The sequence below is a fragment of the Salvelinus alpinus genome, chromosome 2 (assembly GCF_045679555.1).
Source record: "Salvelinus alpinus chromosome 2, SLU_Salpinus.1, whole genome shotgun sequence".
NCBI lineage: Eukaryota > Metazoa > Chordata > Actinopteri > Salmoniformes > Salmonidae > Salvelinus > Salvelinus alpinus.
Genome location: NC_092087.1, coordinates 98241837 through 98262022, shown reverse-complemented (window position 1 = coordinate 98262022; position 20186 = coordinate 98241837). Strand labels below are relative to the sequence as shown.

General features: G+C 45.5%; 1 protein-coding gene and 1 pseudogene across 2 annotated transcripts; both read right to left on the bottom strand.

The window, feature by feature from the left end:
• Window positions 1–2669: 2669 nt before the first annotated feature.
• Window positions 2670–5030, bottom strand: LOC139568378 (antifreeze protein Maxi-like). 2 transcript variants are annotated; one of them, XM_071390161.1, is made up of 2 exons: window positions 4046–5030; window positions 2670–3940 (listed from the first exon to the last, which is right to left on the bottom strand). In XM_071390161.1, the coding sequence occupies exons 1-2, from the start codon at window positions 5028–5030 to the stop codon at window positions 3903–3905; spliced, it is 1023 nt and encodes a 340-aa protein (XP_071246262.1). In that variant the 3' UTR covers window positions 2670–3902. The 2 variants fall into 2 exon arrangements, with proteins under 2 accessions (XP_071246262.1, XP_071246261.1); XM_071390160.1 differs by having other exon boundaries at window positions 2670–4084; window positions 4124–5030.
• A 62-nt stretch (window positions 5031–5092) lies between these two features.
• LOC139568375 (zinc finger protein ZFP2-like) lies at window positions 5093–13126 on the bottom strand (annotated as a pseudogene).
• Window positions 13127–20186: the final 7060 nt, after the last annotated feature.

Genomic DNA, 20186 nt, shown 5'->3' with positions numbered 1-20186 from the left:
GTTGTTGGTAATCAAGCCTACCACTGTAGTGTCGTCTGCAAACTTGATGATTGAGTTGGAGGCGTGCATGGCCACGCAGTCATGGGTGAACAGGAGTACAGGAGAGGACTGAGAACGCACCCTTGTGGGGCCCCAGTGTTGAGGATCAGCGGGGTGGAGATGTTGTTACCTACCCTCACCACCTGGGGGCGGCCCGTCAGGAAGTCCAGGACCCAGTTGCACAGGGTGGGGGCGAGACCCAGGGTCTCGAGCTTGATGGCGAGTTTGGAGGGTACTATGGTGTTAAATGCTGAGCTGTAGTCGATGAACAGCATTCTCACATACAGTGGGGCAAAAAAGTATTTAGTCAGCCACCAATTGTGCAAGTTCTCCCACTTAAAAAGATGAGAGAGGCCTGTAATTTTCATCATAGGTACACTTCAACTATGACAGACAAAATGAGAAAAAAAAATCCCAAAAATCACATTGTAGGATTTTTAATGAATTTATTTGCAAATGATGGTGGAAAATAAGTATTTGGTCAATAACAAAAGTTTCTCAATACTTTGTTATATACCCTTTGTGGTATTCACACATTCAGTTTATAGTCCTGGTCACCGGGGGAACACAATGAGTGGTATTCACAGTCAGTTTATAGTCCTGGTCACCGGGGGAACACAATGACTGGTATTCACACAGTCAGTTTATAGTCCTGGTCACCATGGGAACACAATGAGTGGTATTCACACATTCAGTTTATAGTCCTGGTCACTGTGGGAACACAATGAGTGGTATTCACACAGTCAGTTTATAGTCCTGGTCACCGTGGGAACACAATGACTGGTATTCACACAGTCAGTTTATAGTCCTGGTCACCATGGGAACACAATGAGTGGTATTCACACATTCAGTTTATAGTCCTGGTCACTGTGGGAACACAATGAGTGGTATTCACACAGTCAGTTTATAGTCCTGGTCACCGTGGGAACACAATGAGTGGTATTCACACAGTCAGTTTATAGTCCTGGTCACCGTGGGAACACAATGAGTGGTATTCACACATTCAGTTTATAGTCCTGGTCACCGTGGGAACACAATGAGTGGTATTCACACAGTCAGTTTATAGTCCTGGTCACCGTGGGAACACAATGAGTGGTATTCACACATTCAGTTTATAGTCCTGGTCACCGTGGGAACCAAATGAGTGATATTCACACATTCAGTTTATAGTCCTGGTCACCGTGGGAACCAAATGAGTGGTATTCACACATTCAGTTTATAGTCCTGGTCACCGTGGGAACCAAATGAGTGATATTCACACATTCAGTTTATAGTCCTGGTCACCGTGGGAACCAAATGAGTGGTATTCACACATTCAGTTTATAGTCCTGGTCACCGTGGGAACCAAATGAGTGATATTCACACATTCAGTTTATAGTCCTGGTCACCGTGGGAACCAAATGAGTGGTATTCACACATTCAGTTTATAGTCCTGGACAGGATGAGGTGAAGCCTTCCGTCAGGAGAGCTGTGATTGGCTCAGGTGAGGGAATAGCACTCATCGCCTGCATTGATCTTTGACTCATGGCAGGGCACGAGTTAATCAACTGTCCACGTAAATGGAGGGTACTTTGTACTCTCATAACATCTGCCACCACCTGTGTGAAGACTATGATCGCACAGATACCAAACAGTACACGTTTCCGTGGACACCTGAGGGTAATACCTGTTCACTGTCAGAAAAACATAAATCACACACATTCTAAAATGGTATCTTATTACACACAAACACTTTTAACCATGTCATTTTCAGTCTGTTTACGCAGTTTGCTTGAGGAAATATGAGATTTTGAGGCACTTTTGCATGCAGTTCCCTGGCTGTGTTGTAGTCATCGTCACTCTTCGTCAGAACTCTGCTGTGTCCATGTCTCCGGCAGGCCGTCTGTGGACCACTGGGTTAAACTTGCCGCCTTTGAGCTGATGGGAGGAGCTTTGTGATGGGAGGAGCTTTGATGTAGACTAGAGGTGTGAGATGAACAAAAGAGAAGGACTCCTCTTGTTGGGAGAATGCTGGGAGCGGCCCCTCCCCCACTGCTGGGAGCGGCCCCTCCCCCTCTTTGTTCTCTGGCCGGTGAAGAGCTCCTTGTGTTTTCTCATTGTGATTGACGCCTGGCGTGGACGTGCTCATTCAACACACCTCTACACCTGCTAGCGTCAGCCCTACCAGCCTGCTAGCGTTAGCCCCTACCAGCCTGCTAGCGTTAGCCCCTACCAGCCTGCTAGCGTTACGCACTGAATGAGTCAGCCAGTTGCTATCAAGACCCAGCTTACAGCTACATTAAAGTAGACCAAAGTTCTGATGATACATAACGCCATCTAATAGGGCTGGGCAATACGCCCCAAATATTTAATATAACGGTGGGACTGGATTTTAGGTTTTTGAATAATACAAATTCTTTCTCCATTCTTATTGTTTTATAATTAAACTTTCACAAAATATAATTTCCTGCATTTCCATCATATTTCTTCATTTCCTGATCCACTAATTTGAGATCATTTCCACACTGCCACGCAGGGCTGCAAGATATTGCCCCCCCCCAAAAATCTAGGCCTTATTTTTTTTAAACAAAATGTTGCAATTGTGATTTGACTTCTAATTTAGATGAAAACACTTGGGTGAACTGTTGGAATCATGGAAGTAGAATGTTTATTTTAATTCTATCATCAGAATATAAATAAGTGGCCATTTTGAATAGAGTGTTGGTTGGCATAACAACAAATGGAAATGCAGGGAGGAGCTACTTCATGTAGTTAACATATTCTTGCTTCTCCTGATCTTATTGGTTTAGAAGATACTACTTCACAAACAACATGCTGATTTAGGCCTCCACCATCACTGGTATCAGGCTGTATTAACTAGCTACCGTTGCTCTGACTCAGTACATCTATTATCTAGCTAGCGACTAACACGATATAGAACAACTCGCTAAGAAAAGACAAACTAGCTGTTTGCAGATGTAAGAAACAAAAGGAAGGGTACATTCTAGAAGGCTAGTGTATTGATATTGTTGCGTGTGCTGCACTGACCATGCAGACTGAACGCACGTGTCTGGAAACAACATATGAGCTCCTTGAGCGACAGGGGGCGGGGCTAGGTCTGTGTGGAATGCGGCATAGAGAGAGAGCAGAGAGAGATGACAAAATGGACGTTACACACGGCGTATCACATTTAACAAACCAAACGTTCAAATACAAGTATATATAAAACATTTAAAAAAAACTTTATTTAACTAGGCCAGTCCGTTAACAACAAATTCTTATTTACAATGACGGCCGATATAGAAGGTAAAGTAAAAACCCAAACCGGTCCGTGCATCAATATCGGTATATAGTAAAATACGGTATGCCGCACAGCCCTTCCATCTAACCAATTATCAGAAGATGTTAGCTATATGCAGTTATCCTAGCCAGTAAGCGAGTCAGCCAGCTAACGTTAGCTATTTAGCCAGCTAACGTTAGCTATTTAGCCAAATAACGTTAGCTATTTAGCCAAATAACGTTAGCTATTTAGCCAAATAACGTTAGCTATTTAGACAAATAACGTTAGCTACTTAGCCAAATAACGTTAGCTATTAGCCTAGCCAAAGCACAGTTATGGTCGGCATGCGAGAGCCCAACTACTGGAGACCAGTTAGAACACAACATAACGGCTTCCCACTAGATAACACAGTCACAAAGTCCTTGAAGAGCATGAGATGTGGGTAACATTAGCCAGCTACCGAGTTAGAATAGGAACAGAGTACATCCTGCCTTGTTTCCTTTTTTGGGGGCTGACGGTGGGACATGCCTCGTAAGTGCTCTGAGCACTGCTTACACTCAGCGATGACGGCTGATTTGAGGCCCAATACATTCAACATGTTGAATTATTGTGACGTCGTAAGAGCCTGTAGAGTGGAGAAACCTACCGCGGCAGCCCCCACAGCCTGTAGAGTGGAGAAAGCCACCACAGCCTGTAGAGTGGAGAAACCTACCGAGGCAGCCCCCACGGCCTGTAAAGTGGAGAAACCTACCGCGGCAGCCACCACAGCCTGTAGAGTGGAGAAACCTACCGAGGCAGCCCCCACGGCCTGTAAAGTGGAGAAACCTACCGCGGCAGCCACCACAGCCTGTAGAGTGGAGAAACCTACCGAGGCAGCCCCCACGGCCTGTAAAGTGGAGAAACCTACCGCGGCAGCCACCACAGCCTGTAGAGTGGAGAAACCTACCGCGGCAGCCACCACAGCCTGTAGAGTGGAGAAACCTACCGCGGCAGCCACCACAGCCTGTAGAGTGGAGAAACCTACCGAGGCAGCCCCCACGGCCTGTAAAGTGGAGAAACCTACCGCGGCAGCCCCCGCAGCCTGTAGAGTGGAGAAACCTACCGCGGCAGCCACCGCAGCCTGTAGAGTGGAGAAACCTACCGCGGCAGCCACCACAGCCTGTAGAGTGGAGAAACCTACCGCGGCAGCCACCGCAGCCTGTAGAGTGGAGAAACCTACCGCGGCAGCCACCACAGCCTGTAGAGTGGAGAAACCTACCGCGGCAGCCACCACAGCCTGTAGAGTGGAGAAACCTACCGCGGCAGCCACCACAGCCTGTAGAGTGGAGAAACCTACCGCGGCAGCCACCACAGCCTGTAGAGTGGAGAAACCTACCGAGGCAGCCCCCACGGCCTGTAAAGTGGAGAAACCTACCGCGGCAGCCCCCGCAGCCTGTAGAGTGGAGAAACCTACCGCGGCAGCCACCGCAGCCTGTAGAGTGGAGAAACCTACCGCGGCAGCCACCACAGCCTGTAGAGTGGAGAAACCTACCGCGGCAGCCACCGCAGCCTGTAGAGTGGAGAAACCTACCGCGGCAGCCACCACAGCCTGTAGAGTGGAGAAACCTACCGCGGCAGCCACCACAGCCTGTAGAGTGGAGAAACCTACCGCGGCAGCCACCACAGCCTGTAGAGTGGAGAAACCTACCGCGGCAGCCACCACAGCCTGTAGAGTGGAGAAAGCGAGAGCCATCAACCAGGAATCAGGTACGTATTAACACTTTACGGGGCTGCCGTATGTTGTTTACTCCGGATTTACTCCGATTTGGGAAAAAATGGTCCGGGATCTGATCGGGAGCCTGTAGATCGGGCTAAAAACGTGTCCACGTTTAGCTGGTGTCTCTTTAAGTATGCTGTCTGCCTGAAGATCTTCCCACACTGAGAGAAGTGGTACAGGGCTTCGCTCCTGTGTGAGTTAACTGGTGTGCCCTCAGATGTGATGACTGACGGAAACTCTTCCCACATTGAGGGCAGTGGTAAGGCTTCTCTCCTGTGTGAGTTCGACAATGTTTTTTCAGGTATCTTGCCAGACTGAAGCTCTTCCCACATTGAGGGCAGTGGTAATTCTTCTCTCCTGTGTGAGTTAACTGGTGGGCCGTCACATTTGATGAATGACTGAAACTCTTTCCACATTGAAGGCAGTGGTAAGGCTTCTCTACTGTGTGAGTTAACTGGTGTGCCCTCAGGCTTCCTGTTTGACTGAAGCTCTTGTCACACTGGGAGCAGTGATAAGGCATCTTTCTTGTGTGAGTAAGCTGGTGTCTGTTTAAGGTCTGTAAAAGAGGAAAACTCATCCCACAAACAGAGCAGTGATACGGCTTCTCTCCCGAGTGAGTTCTATGGTGTGTCTTCAGGTGTCCTGCCTGACTGAAGGTCTTCCCACACTGAGAGCAGTGGTACGGCTTCTCTCCTGTGTGAATTAGCTGGTGTGCCTTTAGAGCTCCTGCCCGACCAAAGCTCTTCCCACACTGAAAGCAGTGGTACGGCTTCTCTCCTGTGTGTATTCTCTTGTGTTCGTTTAGCTGTCCTTCCATACGGAAGCTCTTCCCACATTGGAAGCAGTGGAAAGGCTTCTCTCCTGTATGTATTCTCTGATGCCTCTTCAAATTGAACGAACAACTGAAAGTCTTCCTACACTGGGAGCAGTGGTACGACTTCTTTCCTGTGTGAGTAAGCTGGTGCGTCTTCAAGCTGCTTGGTGTCTGAAATCTCTTCCCACATTGACCACACGGGTACGTTTTCTTTCTCTTGAGGGTCTTTTTATGTGGTATGAGGTGAGTTGGACAAATTAAACTGCCTTTGCAATCTGAACAGCTGTGGGGCCTACAAGTGTGTCTTCTCAACTCCTCTGGATCATAGAAACTAGTGAAGCAGTCCATGCAGTGGTGATGTTTCTGTCTTGAGTTCCTCCGTCTGTGTTGTTTATGGTTTCCTGATGCTGTGGAACTGGGCTCACTGTCTGAACCTGGGTTGGAGCTCTCTCCTGTGAGAATAAGGACAGATAAAGGGTTAGAATCAGGAAGAGAACATTGGAGAGTTTTTTTGTTTAAGAATGATTCAGATCACTTTATTTGTCCAATTAGAACACAAGGTCCAATGGAATTGTGACTTCCTGTTTAAAACCAACAAACACACAGGTTGACGCAGAGGGCTGCCGCACGTGGACCTGTTGTTGTGGGGGGTTAGGGGCACAACAGCAGGCGATGGCACTAGCCCAAGCGTACAGCTCTTTATTCATGGTTTCATTAATTAACAGTTGATTAACAGCAGATGTTATTATTTACTGGGCACCGCTCGGGCGATGAAAACAACGACTATCTAATCAGAGCCATCTACCATCCACAGATATACAATCCGACTTGGGGAAAGAGTTGCCAAACAGTCAGAGACACAGGTTGGTAAACTGTGGGTTAGTGGAATACTGCTACACAGAGTATATCATCTCTGTCTATCAGCTGGACTAGCTTTAACAATAGTATATCATCTCTGTCTATCAGCTGGACTAGCTTTAACAATAGTATATCATCTCTGTCTAAAAGCTGGACTAGCTTTAACAATAGGATATCATCTCTGTTTAAAAGCTGGACAAACTTCAACAATAGTATATCATCTCTGTCTAAAAGCTGGACTAACTTTAACAATAGTATATCATCTGTCTAAAAGCTGGCTAACTTTAACAATAGTATATCATCTCTGTTTAAAAGTTGGGCTAACTTCAACAATAGTATATCATCTCTGTCTAAAAGCTGGGCTAACTTTAACAATAGTATATCATCTCTGTTTAAAAGCTGGCCTAACTTTAACAATAGTATATCATCTCTGTTTAAAAGCTGGGCTAACTTCAACAATAGTTGTGGGAAGTGAGCGGTCAATAATATAAATAATAATTGTAGAATCCCCTGAGGCCACCACGTCACCAACCTCTCTCTGTACTCCACACCTGAACTTACCTGGGTCAGTGATACTATCTACATCTTCCTCCTCTTCGTCTAGATCTGGAGCAGACACGTCCCTGTTCTCCTCCTCCTCTTTGACAGCTCTCTCCTCCTCCTCCACCCCCTCCTCTTTGACAGCTCTCTCCTCCTCCGCCTCCTCCTCTTTGACAGCTCTCTCCTCCACCAAGCCCTCCTCCTCTTTGACAGCTCTCTCCTCCTCCGCCTCCTCCTCTTTAACAGCTCTCTCCTCCTCCTCCTCCACCCCCTCCTCTTTGACAGCTCTCTCCTCCTCCGCCTCCTCCTCTTTGACAGCTCTCTCCTCTACTTCCTCCTCTTTGACAGCTCTCTCCTGCACTTCCTCAATGACAGCTCTCTCCTCCACCTCCTCTTTGACTGCCATCTCTTCCTCTAGGACTTCTGTCTCCTCTTTGACAATCACATTGAGTTCCAGTGTTTGACTGCAGTCCTCCAGCTTCACTGAGACCATCTCTGGACCCTGCTGTGAGCTTCTCTGGGCTGGAACACCACATCCAGAACCCAGGGACTCTGTGGACTTGGGTTCAGACATGGAAGTCTAGAGATGGATTCAAAAGAGGCACAAAAAAATGAGTTTCACAAACAGGATGAGTTTCACTAGAACAGCTTTGCTAATAAAGTGATGGATACACCATGTATAAAACATATTCCATCTACTAGGATTCTGATCAGAACATGTAGCTAGCGAGCCAACATTGCTGTGGCAACGATCGCTAACGTTAGCCATTTGAGCTAATTGTGTTAACGTCAGCTTACTGATACATTGTACCGTCACCTTTCTCAATAGGGTGGGATGATATCTAGCTGGATCGCTAGATACAATTACAAGCAAGAAGTATGCTAGTTAAAAGCAAAGCCGAACCAAAATTACATTTGATATCACGCTGGCTGAATGATGAAGTAAATGATTACTACAATTGAAGTTAGCTAATAAACACTGCGGTCAAGTGATCCAACACTCGCAAAACTCAGTAAAGCCATCCGCTCTTCAGTTTCCTCATGAATTTGGCAATGGGCCTTAAATTAAACACCGAAACCCCCACCCCCGACCTGTGACCCTACGGTGGCAAGACATCCATTCTAAGTGATCTGATTGAACAGTACGAAACAACTCAACTTCAACCCCAAAAATGTTCCTGCATTTCCATCAATTTCTGCACTCATGAGATCACTGCCATGTACGGGTTCACAATATGGGCAAAACAAACAGGCCGGGGCCTCCCGAGTGGCGCAGTGGTCTAAGGCACCGCATCACACTGCTAGCTGTGCCACTAGAGATTCTGGGTTAGGGGAGGGTTTGTGACCGGGAGACCCATGGGGCGGTGCACAATTGGCCCAGAGTCGTCCGGGTTAGGGGAGGATTTGGCCGGCAGGGATGTCCTTGTCCCATCGCATACCAGCAACTCCTGTGGCGGGCCGGGCGCAGTGTACGCTGATACGGTGGCCAGGTGTACGGTGTTTCCTCTGACACATTGGTGCGGCTGGCTTCCGGGTTAAGTGGGCATTGTGTCAAGAAGTAGTGCAGTTTGGTTGTGTTTCGGAGGACACACGGATCTCGACATTCACCTCTCCCAAGTCCGTACAGGAGTTGCAGCGATGAGACAAGACTGTAACTACCAATTGGATTCAATAAAATTGTAGAGAAAAAGGGGGGTTAAAAAAAAAACACTAGGCCTCATTTTTAACCAAATGTTGCAATTGCGATTTGACTTCTAATTTAGATCAGAACACTTGTGTGAACTGTTGGAATCATGGAAATAGAATGTTTATTATAATTCTAGACAGAATATAAATAAATCGTGGGCACTTTGAATACAGTGTTGGTTGACATGACAACGAAAGAAAATGCCAAGGAGGAGTTATTGTGACAGGTTAGTAACCATGTAGTAACCTACACCTATGGATGTTACATTGAACAGGGTGAATGGAATATGAATGACAGTAACCTAAACCTATGGATGTTACATTGAACAGGGTGAATGGAATATGAATGACAGTAACCTAAACCTATGGATGTTACATTGAACAGGGTGAATGGAATATGTGGTCCCGTGTGGCTCAGTTGGTAGAGCATGGCGCTTGCAACGCCAGGGTTGTGGGTTCATTCCCCACGGGGGGACCAGGATGAATATGTATGAACTTTCCAATTTGTAAGTCGCTCTGGATAAGAGCGTCTGCTAAATGACTTAAATGTAAATGTAAATGAATGACAGTAACCTAAACCTATGGATGTTACATTGAACTGGGTGAATGGAATATGAATGACAGTAACCTAAACCTATAGATGTTACATTGAACTTGGTGAATAGAATATGAATGACAGTAACCTAAACCTATGGATGTTACATTGAACAGGGTGAATGGAATATGAATGACAGTCATCCAATATGCTGTAATAGAAATAAGGCCAAGCTCATACAATACATTAGGGTCCTCCAAGTGGGGACCAGTCATTCAGGTCAGAGCCCCACCTGTTTTGAGCCCCACATTTTGAGCACAAAAAATATTTATTATTTTATTTTTGGTAGGAGGGGCTTAGCTGATTTGCATGTTATTTTGGCATTAATACGTGTCACATATCAGTTTGCAAACAATGTAAAAAATAATATATATCATTAAGTTAATAAAGCTGCATACAAACATGGCCCTTTGTTTTCTAGAGTAAGGCAGCTCCAAAATGCAGGTGTTTCAGCCTAGCTCAGTGCTTTCTGTGGTGTAGTGGTGCAAGCCAGCAGAAAAAAAACAGAGCGTTGTGCTATGATTGGCTTAGTGTTCTGTCACTCATGAGGACTTTATGTCACTGCCAAGTGTAAGAGCAGACCTTAAAATCTAGCCCTTCGGCTGCTGCCATATACATGCCCATCCAAGAAGGCTCAAGGTCATTGGCCACAGATAAAATTACGTCAAATCACATTATATCTACAGTAGCTTTGATTGGACATTATACTTTCACAATCTTAGCAGTAATCATCATGAATCAAGTCAACAATCTACTGGCAAATCCTTTTTAATCCTTGTCATATGAAGAGAAATGATAGATTAAACATATCGGTGCTCGTCGGACATAAACATTACACCTCAAGTTGGAAATCGCAAATTCAAAGAGTGCTTTGGAAGGAATCAGTGACAGTGGCTGTGTGGTCTCAAATCTGGGATTACGGGGCTCTTTTCCAAGTTTAAATTGAAAAACATTCAACATTGGCCATGCTGTCAATGAAGCATGATTAGTGCTGCACTCAAAACAACTTAACTCTGAGGACCCCCGCACCACCTTCCTGTTCAACTGAGCCAAGCACAACAATGTGAGTCCAAAATGTATTGTATGCTGCTAGTCCAAAATGTATTGTATGCTGCTAGTCCAAAATGTATTGTATGCTGCTAGTCCAAAATGTATTGTATGCTGCTAGTCCAAAATGTATTGTATGCTGCTTCTTAAAGGATGTAATATGCCAGGGAGATATGTATACTGTAGCTAAGAAAGTAATACTAAGTGTATGTTGTGTAGTAAGACGTTAGTAGCCCATGTGCCTCACGCTAATAATTTGGTCTATTTACACCTCTTAATTTCACCTGTACTGTTCTGACTGTTCTACTGTAGCCTATAACCTGTTTTAAAGAAATGTAATCATTGAATATTGTAAAAGCTTTCATTGTCTGCTTATATGCCCCCTTTATTTATCCTACGGTTCTGACTTGGTGTACAGGGAGAACACTGTAAGAACGGCCCATGTTCTGAATTCTGTCGCTGTACATTTCAATAGTGCTAAACAAATAGTTAGTGACTAATGTTACGTCCTTCCTAGTTCACTCATTATCTTAATTTAAATTACGGATTGCCTCTTATGCGCTTGTCGTCCCCTTATGCCGTAGTTTGTACATCTCAATTGTTAGTGGAAACCACATTTGTTAAAGCAAGTCAGCCATATCAGCTGTTTGTTTTTTAAGGCAGTAAATGAGGCTGAATGAACTGATTCGCTGCCCGACAAGGTTCCGCTGATAGCCAAGAGTAGCAGTGGTAAGATGTTGAGACTCAGCTGTTGGGACTCTGCTGTCGGGACAGCTTTATGTAGGTTAAACAGTTTGTGGGCACCGTTTGTCACTGTTATAATGCAATGAATGTATTGTTTAGTGTTGTGTAGAGTAGTGGCTTTAAAAAAAAAAAAAAAAAATATTATTTCACCTTTATTTAACCAGGTAGGCAAATTGAGAGCACGTTCTCATTTACAATTGCGACCTGGCCAAGATAAAGCAAAGCAGTTCGACACATACAACAACACATGGTTACACATGGAGTAAAACAAACATACAGTCAATAATACAGTGAGAAATAAGTCTATATACAATGTGAGCAAGTGAGGTATGGGAGGTGAAAGGCAAACAAAATATATATGTAATTAAATAAAAATATAAAAAAGGCCATGGTGGCGAAGTAAATACAATATAGCAAGTTTTTAAAAAACAACACTGGAATGGTTGGTTTGCAGTGGAAGAAAGTGCAAAGTAGAGATAGAAATAATGGGGTGCAAAGGAGCAAAATAAATAAATGAATACAGTAGGTAAAGAGGTAGTTGTTTGGGCTAAATTATAGATGGGCTATGTACAGGTGCAGTAATCTATGAGCTGCTCTGACAGCTGGTGCTTAAAGCTAGTGAGGGAGATAAGCGTTTCCAGTTTCAGAGATTTTTGTAGTTCGTTCCAGTCATTGGCAGCAGAGAACTGGAAGGAGAGGCGGCCAAAGGAAGAATTGGTTTTGGGGGTGACCAGAGAGATATACCTGCTGGAGCGCGTGCTACAGGTAGGTGCTGCTATGGTGACCAGCGAGCTGAGATAAGGGGGGACTTTACCTAGCAGGGTCTTGTAGATGACCTGGAGCCAGTGGGTTTGGCGACGAGTATGAAGCGAGGGCCAGCCAACAAGAGCGTACAGGTCGCAGTGGTGGGTAGTATATGGAGCTTTGGTGACAAAACGGATGGCACTGTGATAGACTGCATCCAATTTATTGAGTAGGGTTTTGGAGGCTATTTTGTAAATGACATCACCGAAGTCGAGGATTGGTAGGATGGTCAGTTTTACGAGGGTATGTTTGGCAGCATGAGTGAAGGATGCTTTGTTGCGGAATAGGAAGCCAATTCTAGATTTAACTTTGGATTGGAGATGTTTGATGTGAGTCTGGAAGGAGAGTTTACAGTCTAACCAGACACCTAGGTATTTGTAGTTGTCCACATATTCTAAGCTTTGCTGGCATGCCACATTTGTTGTTGTTTTCACCAAGATGTACATGCTAAAATCGCCAATGGTCCTCCCTCATCTTAAACGGCACCGACAGCCACAATAGTTAATCAAATGCCTGTCCAACTGATTCGTTCTGGCGCCGTCCCTGCCCACTTACTATCTAGTGATCAGGATGCCTGGTTGAAATGAACGATTCACAAATCACATATTTGACATTGTCTTGATGACGAATAACGTGATCAGTCACAACACAGCGTCTTGAAGATAGCTAGCTAAACAAACGTGCTTGCTAACAATGATAGCTAACTAGCATTGGTTGAAGATGAAAACCTAGGCAACTTCAACCTACTATAGCTAACGTTAGCTAGATAACATGGCTAGACCGTCTCTAATGTCCTGAAGTGTCGACAAATAATATGTAATGTGTTATGTACATATAATCGTTATAGAGTGTTTTAAAGCTTGATCTTACCTTGGAACGGGACTTCCAAATGTTGATTACCGACGAAACTAGCAACAACAACAACTAGCTAGCGTAACCCCGAACTACCTCCATTCCCAGAACGACGTCACAGATAGAACAATGAGCCAGATATTTCACCGGATATATAAGTGTGAAGCATCCGGTTGGCGTTTTCCACTCACTACCAAATATGGTGATGAGAGGATGCCTATTGGCCGGCAGTGGGAGAAGATCGATTTTGTAACGACATCATGCAAACTTTCACATCGAAACATTTGATCTCAATACAGTTTTTTGTTCCCAAAACTAGTAGCTGTTAAGAACAGACTTTTTTTTGCCCCATTCGAACTCTGTCAATCTCAACCGGTATCTCTCTCTCGCACGGCACTTCGGATCCCCAGCTGCATCGCCACCCCCACAGTTGACACACAGTGCGTTCACTATCCCAACTGTACACTCCCTCTGACTATGCCGCCCTGCACATTTCTCACAGCGTGGGGATCTCCCTTCTACACACTGGTTGCAACACGTCAGAATCCTTGACACCTCAAACACCGTAGCGGGTTCGGAACAAAGGCCCTCACAGAATAGAAAATATAACCTAATCTGACCTTATCAGGTAGAAAAGCAGGAATCCAATCTTTTCAAAAAAATCTCCACTACTCCTGTCGCTGCTGGTCACTTCATCCTGGTCTGGCTCAACATCAGAGAGCTCAGCATAGCCAACTGACTCCATTTCAAGATCCTCAAAGTTATCAAGAGAGCATGAAGAGCTACACGTACGTTTACTTGGTTTGTATTCAGGAGATGGAGGTATGATGGAGGTATGTACTCGAGACAAAGGTGGTACAACAGGAGACGAAGGTCTGATCTTTTTGCCATTCTTACGCCTTCACTGTCATCGTGAGAATACCTATCTGCGTACTCAAGACAGTCAAGGCTGCGATAGATGCACACATTGCGCAACTGCACCAAATCATTATTTTGCTGCCTACATTCATGTACCCATTGATCCTTGAAGAATATAAAGTTAGAAATTCCTCACAAGCTTAGATAAACTCTTACCCCATCAGAACCCAAAATATGAAATAAAGCTTGTTTTTACTCCGGTGTTGATAAACAAAGTAAATGTAAACCGACACTGCATAGCTTCAAAACTATCATGGCTGCATGGTCAGTCCTGCATCCATAACTCTGTCTGGGAATTTGAGGGGGGGTTACACTCAGCAATATACAGAAACAGGGGGGTGGTTCTTTTTTATGTTTTCTACGGCTGATTGCCATTTTAAGAATATGATCTTATATCTGCATACATTTTTGTTTGGAAACAATGGTCAGCTCAGATAACACGTGAAGCTCCCTGATCAACGTTCCGCTATAATAGCAACTTCTTCTTTAATTTGTATTGGTGGATCGCAACCAACTGAAAAGGTGCATGCAGCGCCACCTACAGTACTGGGGTGTGAGGCCAGTCACGGCAGCAAAGCAACTTCTTTACCCAAGCTGTTTAAATGACGTGTCGCCACCTTCTGGTTCAACAAAGCTACTACACCCACTGCATTCAACTTCACTGACGTCTCTTCGAGTAGGTTAGGTGGTGATATTTTATACAAACCGGTATCCTGAATGATGCCTAAACCCTGTACTAAGAAACATGAAAAAAACAAAGTAGTAACGTAAATTACCTTTTTATTTACCTTCAGTTTTACATCCTGTTAGTACAGGTCAACAACCTAATTAATGACAGTGAATAATCAAATCCATGCCAGAAAATGAACTGTACACAAAACTGCATACAGTGTTTCAACTTATGTCAATAATATACATATATACACACACACACTTGGAGTAGGGTTTAGAAATTATATATATATTTTTTTTTTTAATTCCCAGTTTTCCAGAAATCCTGGTTGGAAGATTCCGGATGTTCTTTTTATTGCCCCACGATTCCAGGATTTTCTAGCCAGGATTTCCAGCGAACCTGGGAATTTGGGGAAAGTTAGGTGAACTGTACAACACTAGCTGGGAGTCTGTGATAGTCTGCTGATGTGTGTTGACCCTTTCCACATTTATGAGACCTTGGGACACTGGATTTTATAAAGGAGAGTTTGATATGACCATCATGGGAAGAAGACCCCAGCGGTCCTTGGAGCTCTATGGCTGGGGGTGGAGGGGGGGTCTGGGAGAGAAGGGTAGCCTGGGGGAGAGAAGGATTACTGCAACTCGCTGTTGGCTGGGCTCCCTGCCTGTGCCATTAAACCCCTACAACTCATCCAGAACGCCGCAGCCCGTCTGGTGTTCAACCTTCCCAAGTTCTCTCACGTCACCCCGCTCCTCCGCTCTCTCCACTGGCTTCCAGTTGAAGCTCGCATCCGCTACAAGACCATGGTGCTTGCCTACGGAGCTGTGAGGGGAACGGCACCTCAGTACCTTCAGGCTCTGATCAGGCCCTACACCCAAACAAGGGCACTGCGTTCATCCACCTCTGGCCTGCTCGCCTCCCTACCACTGAGGAAGTACAGTTCCCGCTCAGCCCAGTCAAAACTGTTCGCTGCTCTGGCCCCCCAATGGTGGAACAAACTCCCTCACGACGCCAGGACAGCGGAGTCAATCACCACCTTCCGGAGACACCTGAAACCCCACCTCTTTAAGGAATACCTAGGATAGGATAAAGTAATCCTTCTGACCCCCCCCCCCCCCTTAAAAGATTTAGATGCACTATTGTAAAGTGGCTGTTCCACTGGATGTCATAAGGTGAATGCACCAATTTGTAAGTCGCTCTGGATAAAAGCGTCTGCTAAATGACTTAAATGTAAATGTAAGGATCTGGGGCTGGAGAGAACCTGGGGGCTGGGTGGAGGACTGGTGGTGGAGGGGGGTCTGGGAGACAAGGGTAGCCTGGGGGGGGGGGGGGATCTGGGGCTGGAGTGAACCTGTGTGTATATAGTAAAGATCACGTATAGAATTTCAGGGCAGGTTGTCGTTTATAGAAGGTATACACTGAGTATACCAAACATTAGGATCACCTTCCTGATATGGAGTTGCCCCCCCCCCCCCCCCACTTTGCTCTCAGAACAGCCTCAATTCGTCAGGGCATGGAGTCTACGAGGTGGAGAAAGTGTTCCACAGTACTCCTGGTCCATGTTGACTCCAATGGTTCCCACAGTTGTGTCCAGTTGGCTGGATGTCCTTCGGGTGGTGGACCATTCTTGATACACACGGGAAACTGTTGAGCGTGAAAAACCCAGCAGCGTTGCAGTTCTTGACATAAACTGGTGTCTTAAATCTTTTGTCTTGGCCCTTCACCCTCTGAATGGCACACACACGTCTCAAGGCTTCAAAATCCATCTTTGACCTTCCCGTCATCGACACTGATTGAAGTGGATTTAACAAGTGACATCGATAAGGGATCGTATCTTTCACCTGGATTCACCTGGTCAGTCTGTCTCATGGAAAGAGCAGATGTTCTTAACGTGTGTTTGTCCTGAACTTACTTGCCGTTTTTTATATAATGTGAGCGGTCAGGTGAGTAAGGCTTCTCATGTATTTACCTGTAAACCAGGGTTTCTGCCTCTCCTGGCAGGTGAAATCCCTTCAGATCACCGACACACCACACGACCTGACACTGCAACTCTATGACGAAAGTAACACGTTGCTAACTAGTTATTATTTAAATACAGATTTCAACTTTGTTGTCACCTTGTTACTGAGTAATGTAATACTATTACTGTAACGCCCTGTGTTACTAATGTGTTTCCCAAACACTGGTGAAATAGCATCAATATGCAAATAAAACGTTCAAGAGGAGAGAGGTTGACTTTCGATAATAGAAGTGTGGTGAAGAAAGTATTGATTTATGGAGACAGAAACTGAATACATTTCTGGAGGAATAAACACTTTAATTTAAATGTGACCCTCATGTCATATTTCATACGCTTTGGTACATTTTTTTTATATGACAATGTACATCAGGTTGGAGGGAAAAAAACTCTGTCAATATTGGTTAGATGCCCAGCTTGGCAACATCATTATAAAGGTCATCAATATTGGTTAGATGTCCAGCTTGGCAACATCATTATAAAGGTCATCAATATTGGTTAGATGTCCAGCTTGGCAACATTTTATTTCTTTTATTTTTTTTATTTCACCTTTATTTAACCAGGTAGGCTAGTTGAGAACAAGTTCTCATTTGCAACTGCGACCTGGCCAAGATAAAGCATAGCAGTGTGAACAGACAACACAGAGTTACACATGGAGTAAACAATAAACAAGTCAATAACATGGTAGAAAAAAAAGAGAATCTATATACAATGTGTGCAAAAGGCATGAGGTAGGCAATAAATCGAATAATTACAATTTAGCAGATTAACACTGGAGTGATAAATCATCAGATGATCATGTGCAAGAAGAGATACTGGTGTGCAAAAGAGCAGAAAAGTAAATAAATAAAAGCAGTATGGGGGGTGAGGTAGGTAAATTGGGTGGGTAGTTTACAGATGGACTATGTACAGCTGCAGCGATCGGTTAGCTGCTCGGATAGTAGATTTTTAAAGTTGTTGAGGGAGATAAAAGTCTCCAACTTCAGAGATTTTTGCAATTCGTTCCAGTCGCAGGCAGCAGAGAACTGGAAGGAAAGGCGTCCAAATGAGGTTTTGGCTTTAGGGATGATCAGTGAGATACACCTGCTGGAGCGCGTGCTGCGGGTGGGTGTAGCCATCGTGACCAGTGAACTGAGATAAGGCGGCACTTTACCTAGCATAGCCTTGTAGATGACCTGGAGCCAGTGGGTCTGACGACGAACATGTAGCGAGGGCCAGTCGACTAGGGCATACAGGTCGCAGTGGTGGGTCGTATAAGGTGCTTTAGTAACAAAACGAATGGCACTGTGATAAACTGCATCCAGTTTGCTGAGTAGAGTATTGGAAGCTATTTTGTAGATGACATCACCGAAGTCGAGGATCGGTAGGATAGTCAGTTTTACTAGGGTAAGTTTGGCGGCGTGAGTGAAGGAGGCTTTGTTGCGGAATAGAAAGCCGATTCTTGATTTGATTTTGGATTGGAGATGTTTGATATGAGTCTGGAAGGAGAGTTTGCAGTCTAGCCAGACACCTAGGTACTTATAGATGTCCACATATTCTAGGTCGGAACCGTCCAGGGTGGTGATGCTAGTCGGGCGTGCGGGTGCAGGCAGCGAACGGTTGAAAAGCATGCATTTGGTTTTACTAGCGTTTAAGAGCAGTTGGAGGCCACGGAAGGAGTGTTGTATGGCATTGAAGCTCGTTTGGAGGTTAGATAGCACAGTGTCCAAGGAAGGGCCGGAAGTATATAGAATGGTGTCGTCTGCGTAGAGGTGGATCAGGGAATCGCCCGCAGCAAGAGCAACATCATTGATGTATACAGAGAAAAGAGTCGGCCCGAGAATTGAACCCTGTGGTACCACCCATAGAGACTGCCAGAGGACCGGACAACATGCCCTCCGATTTGACACACTGAACTCTGTCTGCAAAGTAGTTGGTGAACCAGGCAAGGCAGTCATTAGAAAAACCGAGGCTACTGAGTCTGCCGATAAGAATATGGTGATTGACAGAGTCGAAAGCCTTGGCCAGGTCGATGAAGACGGCTGCACAGTAATGTCTTTTATCGATGGCGGTTATGATATCGTTTAGTACCTTGAGCGTGGCTGAGGTGCACCCGTGACCGGCTCGGAAACCGGATTGCACAGCGGAGAAGGTACGGTGGGATTCGAGATGGTCAGTGATCTGTTTGTTGACTTGGCTTTCGAAGACCTTAGATAGGCAGGGCAGGATGGATATAGGTCTGTAACAGTTTGGGTCCAGGGTGTCTCCCCCTTTGAAGAGGGGGATGACCGCGGCAGCTTTCCAATCCTTGGGGATCTCAGATGATACGAAGGAGAGGTTGAACAGGCTGGTAATAGGGGGTGCGACAATGGCGGCGGACAGTTTCAGAAATAGGGGGTCCAGATTGTCAAGCCCAGCTGATTTGTATGGGTCCAGGTTTTCCAGCTCTTTCAGAACATCTGCTATCTGGATTTGGGTAAAGGAGAAGCTGGGGAGGCTTGGGCGAGTAGCAGCGGGGGGGGCGGGGCTGTTGGCCAAGGTTGGAGTCGCCAGGAGGAAGGCATGGCCAGCCATTGAGAAATGCTTGTTGAAGTCTTCGATTATCACGGATTTATCGGTGGTGACCGTGTTACCTAGCCTCAGTGCAGTGGGCAGCTGGGAGGAGGTGCTCTTGTTCTCCATGGACTTTACAGTATCCCAGAACTTTTTGGAGTTAGAGCTACAGGATGCAAATTTCTGCTTGAAAAAGCTGGCCTTTGCTTTCCTGACTGACTGCGTGTATTGGTTCCTGACTTCCCTGAACAGTTGCATATCGCGGGGGCTCTTCGATGCTATTGCAGTTCGCCACAGGATGTTTTTGTGCTGGTCGAGGGCAGTCAGGTCTGGAGTGAACCAAGGGCTATATCTGTTCTTGGTTCTGCATTTTTTGAACGGAGCATGCTTGTCTAATATGGTGAGGAAGTAACTTTTAAAGAATGACCAGGCATCCTCAACTGACGGGATGAGGTCAATATCCTTCCAGGGTACCCGGGCCAGGTCGATTAGAAAGGCCTGCTCGCAGAAGTGTTTTAGGGAGCGTTTGACAGTGATGAGGGGTGGTCGTTTGACCGCGGACCCGTGGCGGATACAGGCAATGAGGCAGTGATCGCTGAGATCTTGATTGAAGACAGCAGAGGTGTATTTGGAGGGCAGGTTGGTCAGGATAATGTCTATTAGGGTGCCCATGTTTACGGATTTAGGGTTGTACCTGGTGGGTTCCTTGATGATTTGTGTGAGATTGAGGGCATCAAGCTTGGATTGTAGGACTGCCGGGGTGTTAAGCATATCCCAGTTTAGGTCACCTAACAGAACAAACTCTGAAGCTAGATGGGGAGCGATCAATTCACAGATGGTGTCCAGGGCACAGCTGGGAGCTGAGGGGGGTCGGTAGCAGGCGGCAACAGTGAGAGACTTATTTCTGGAGAGATTAATTTTTAAAATTAGAAGTTCGAACTGTTTGGGCATAGACCTGGAAAGTATGACAGAACTTTGCAGGCTATCTCTGCAGTAGATTGCAACTCCTCCCCCTTTGGCAGTTCTATCTTGACGGAAAGTGTTATAGTTGG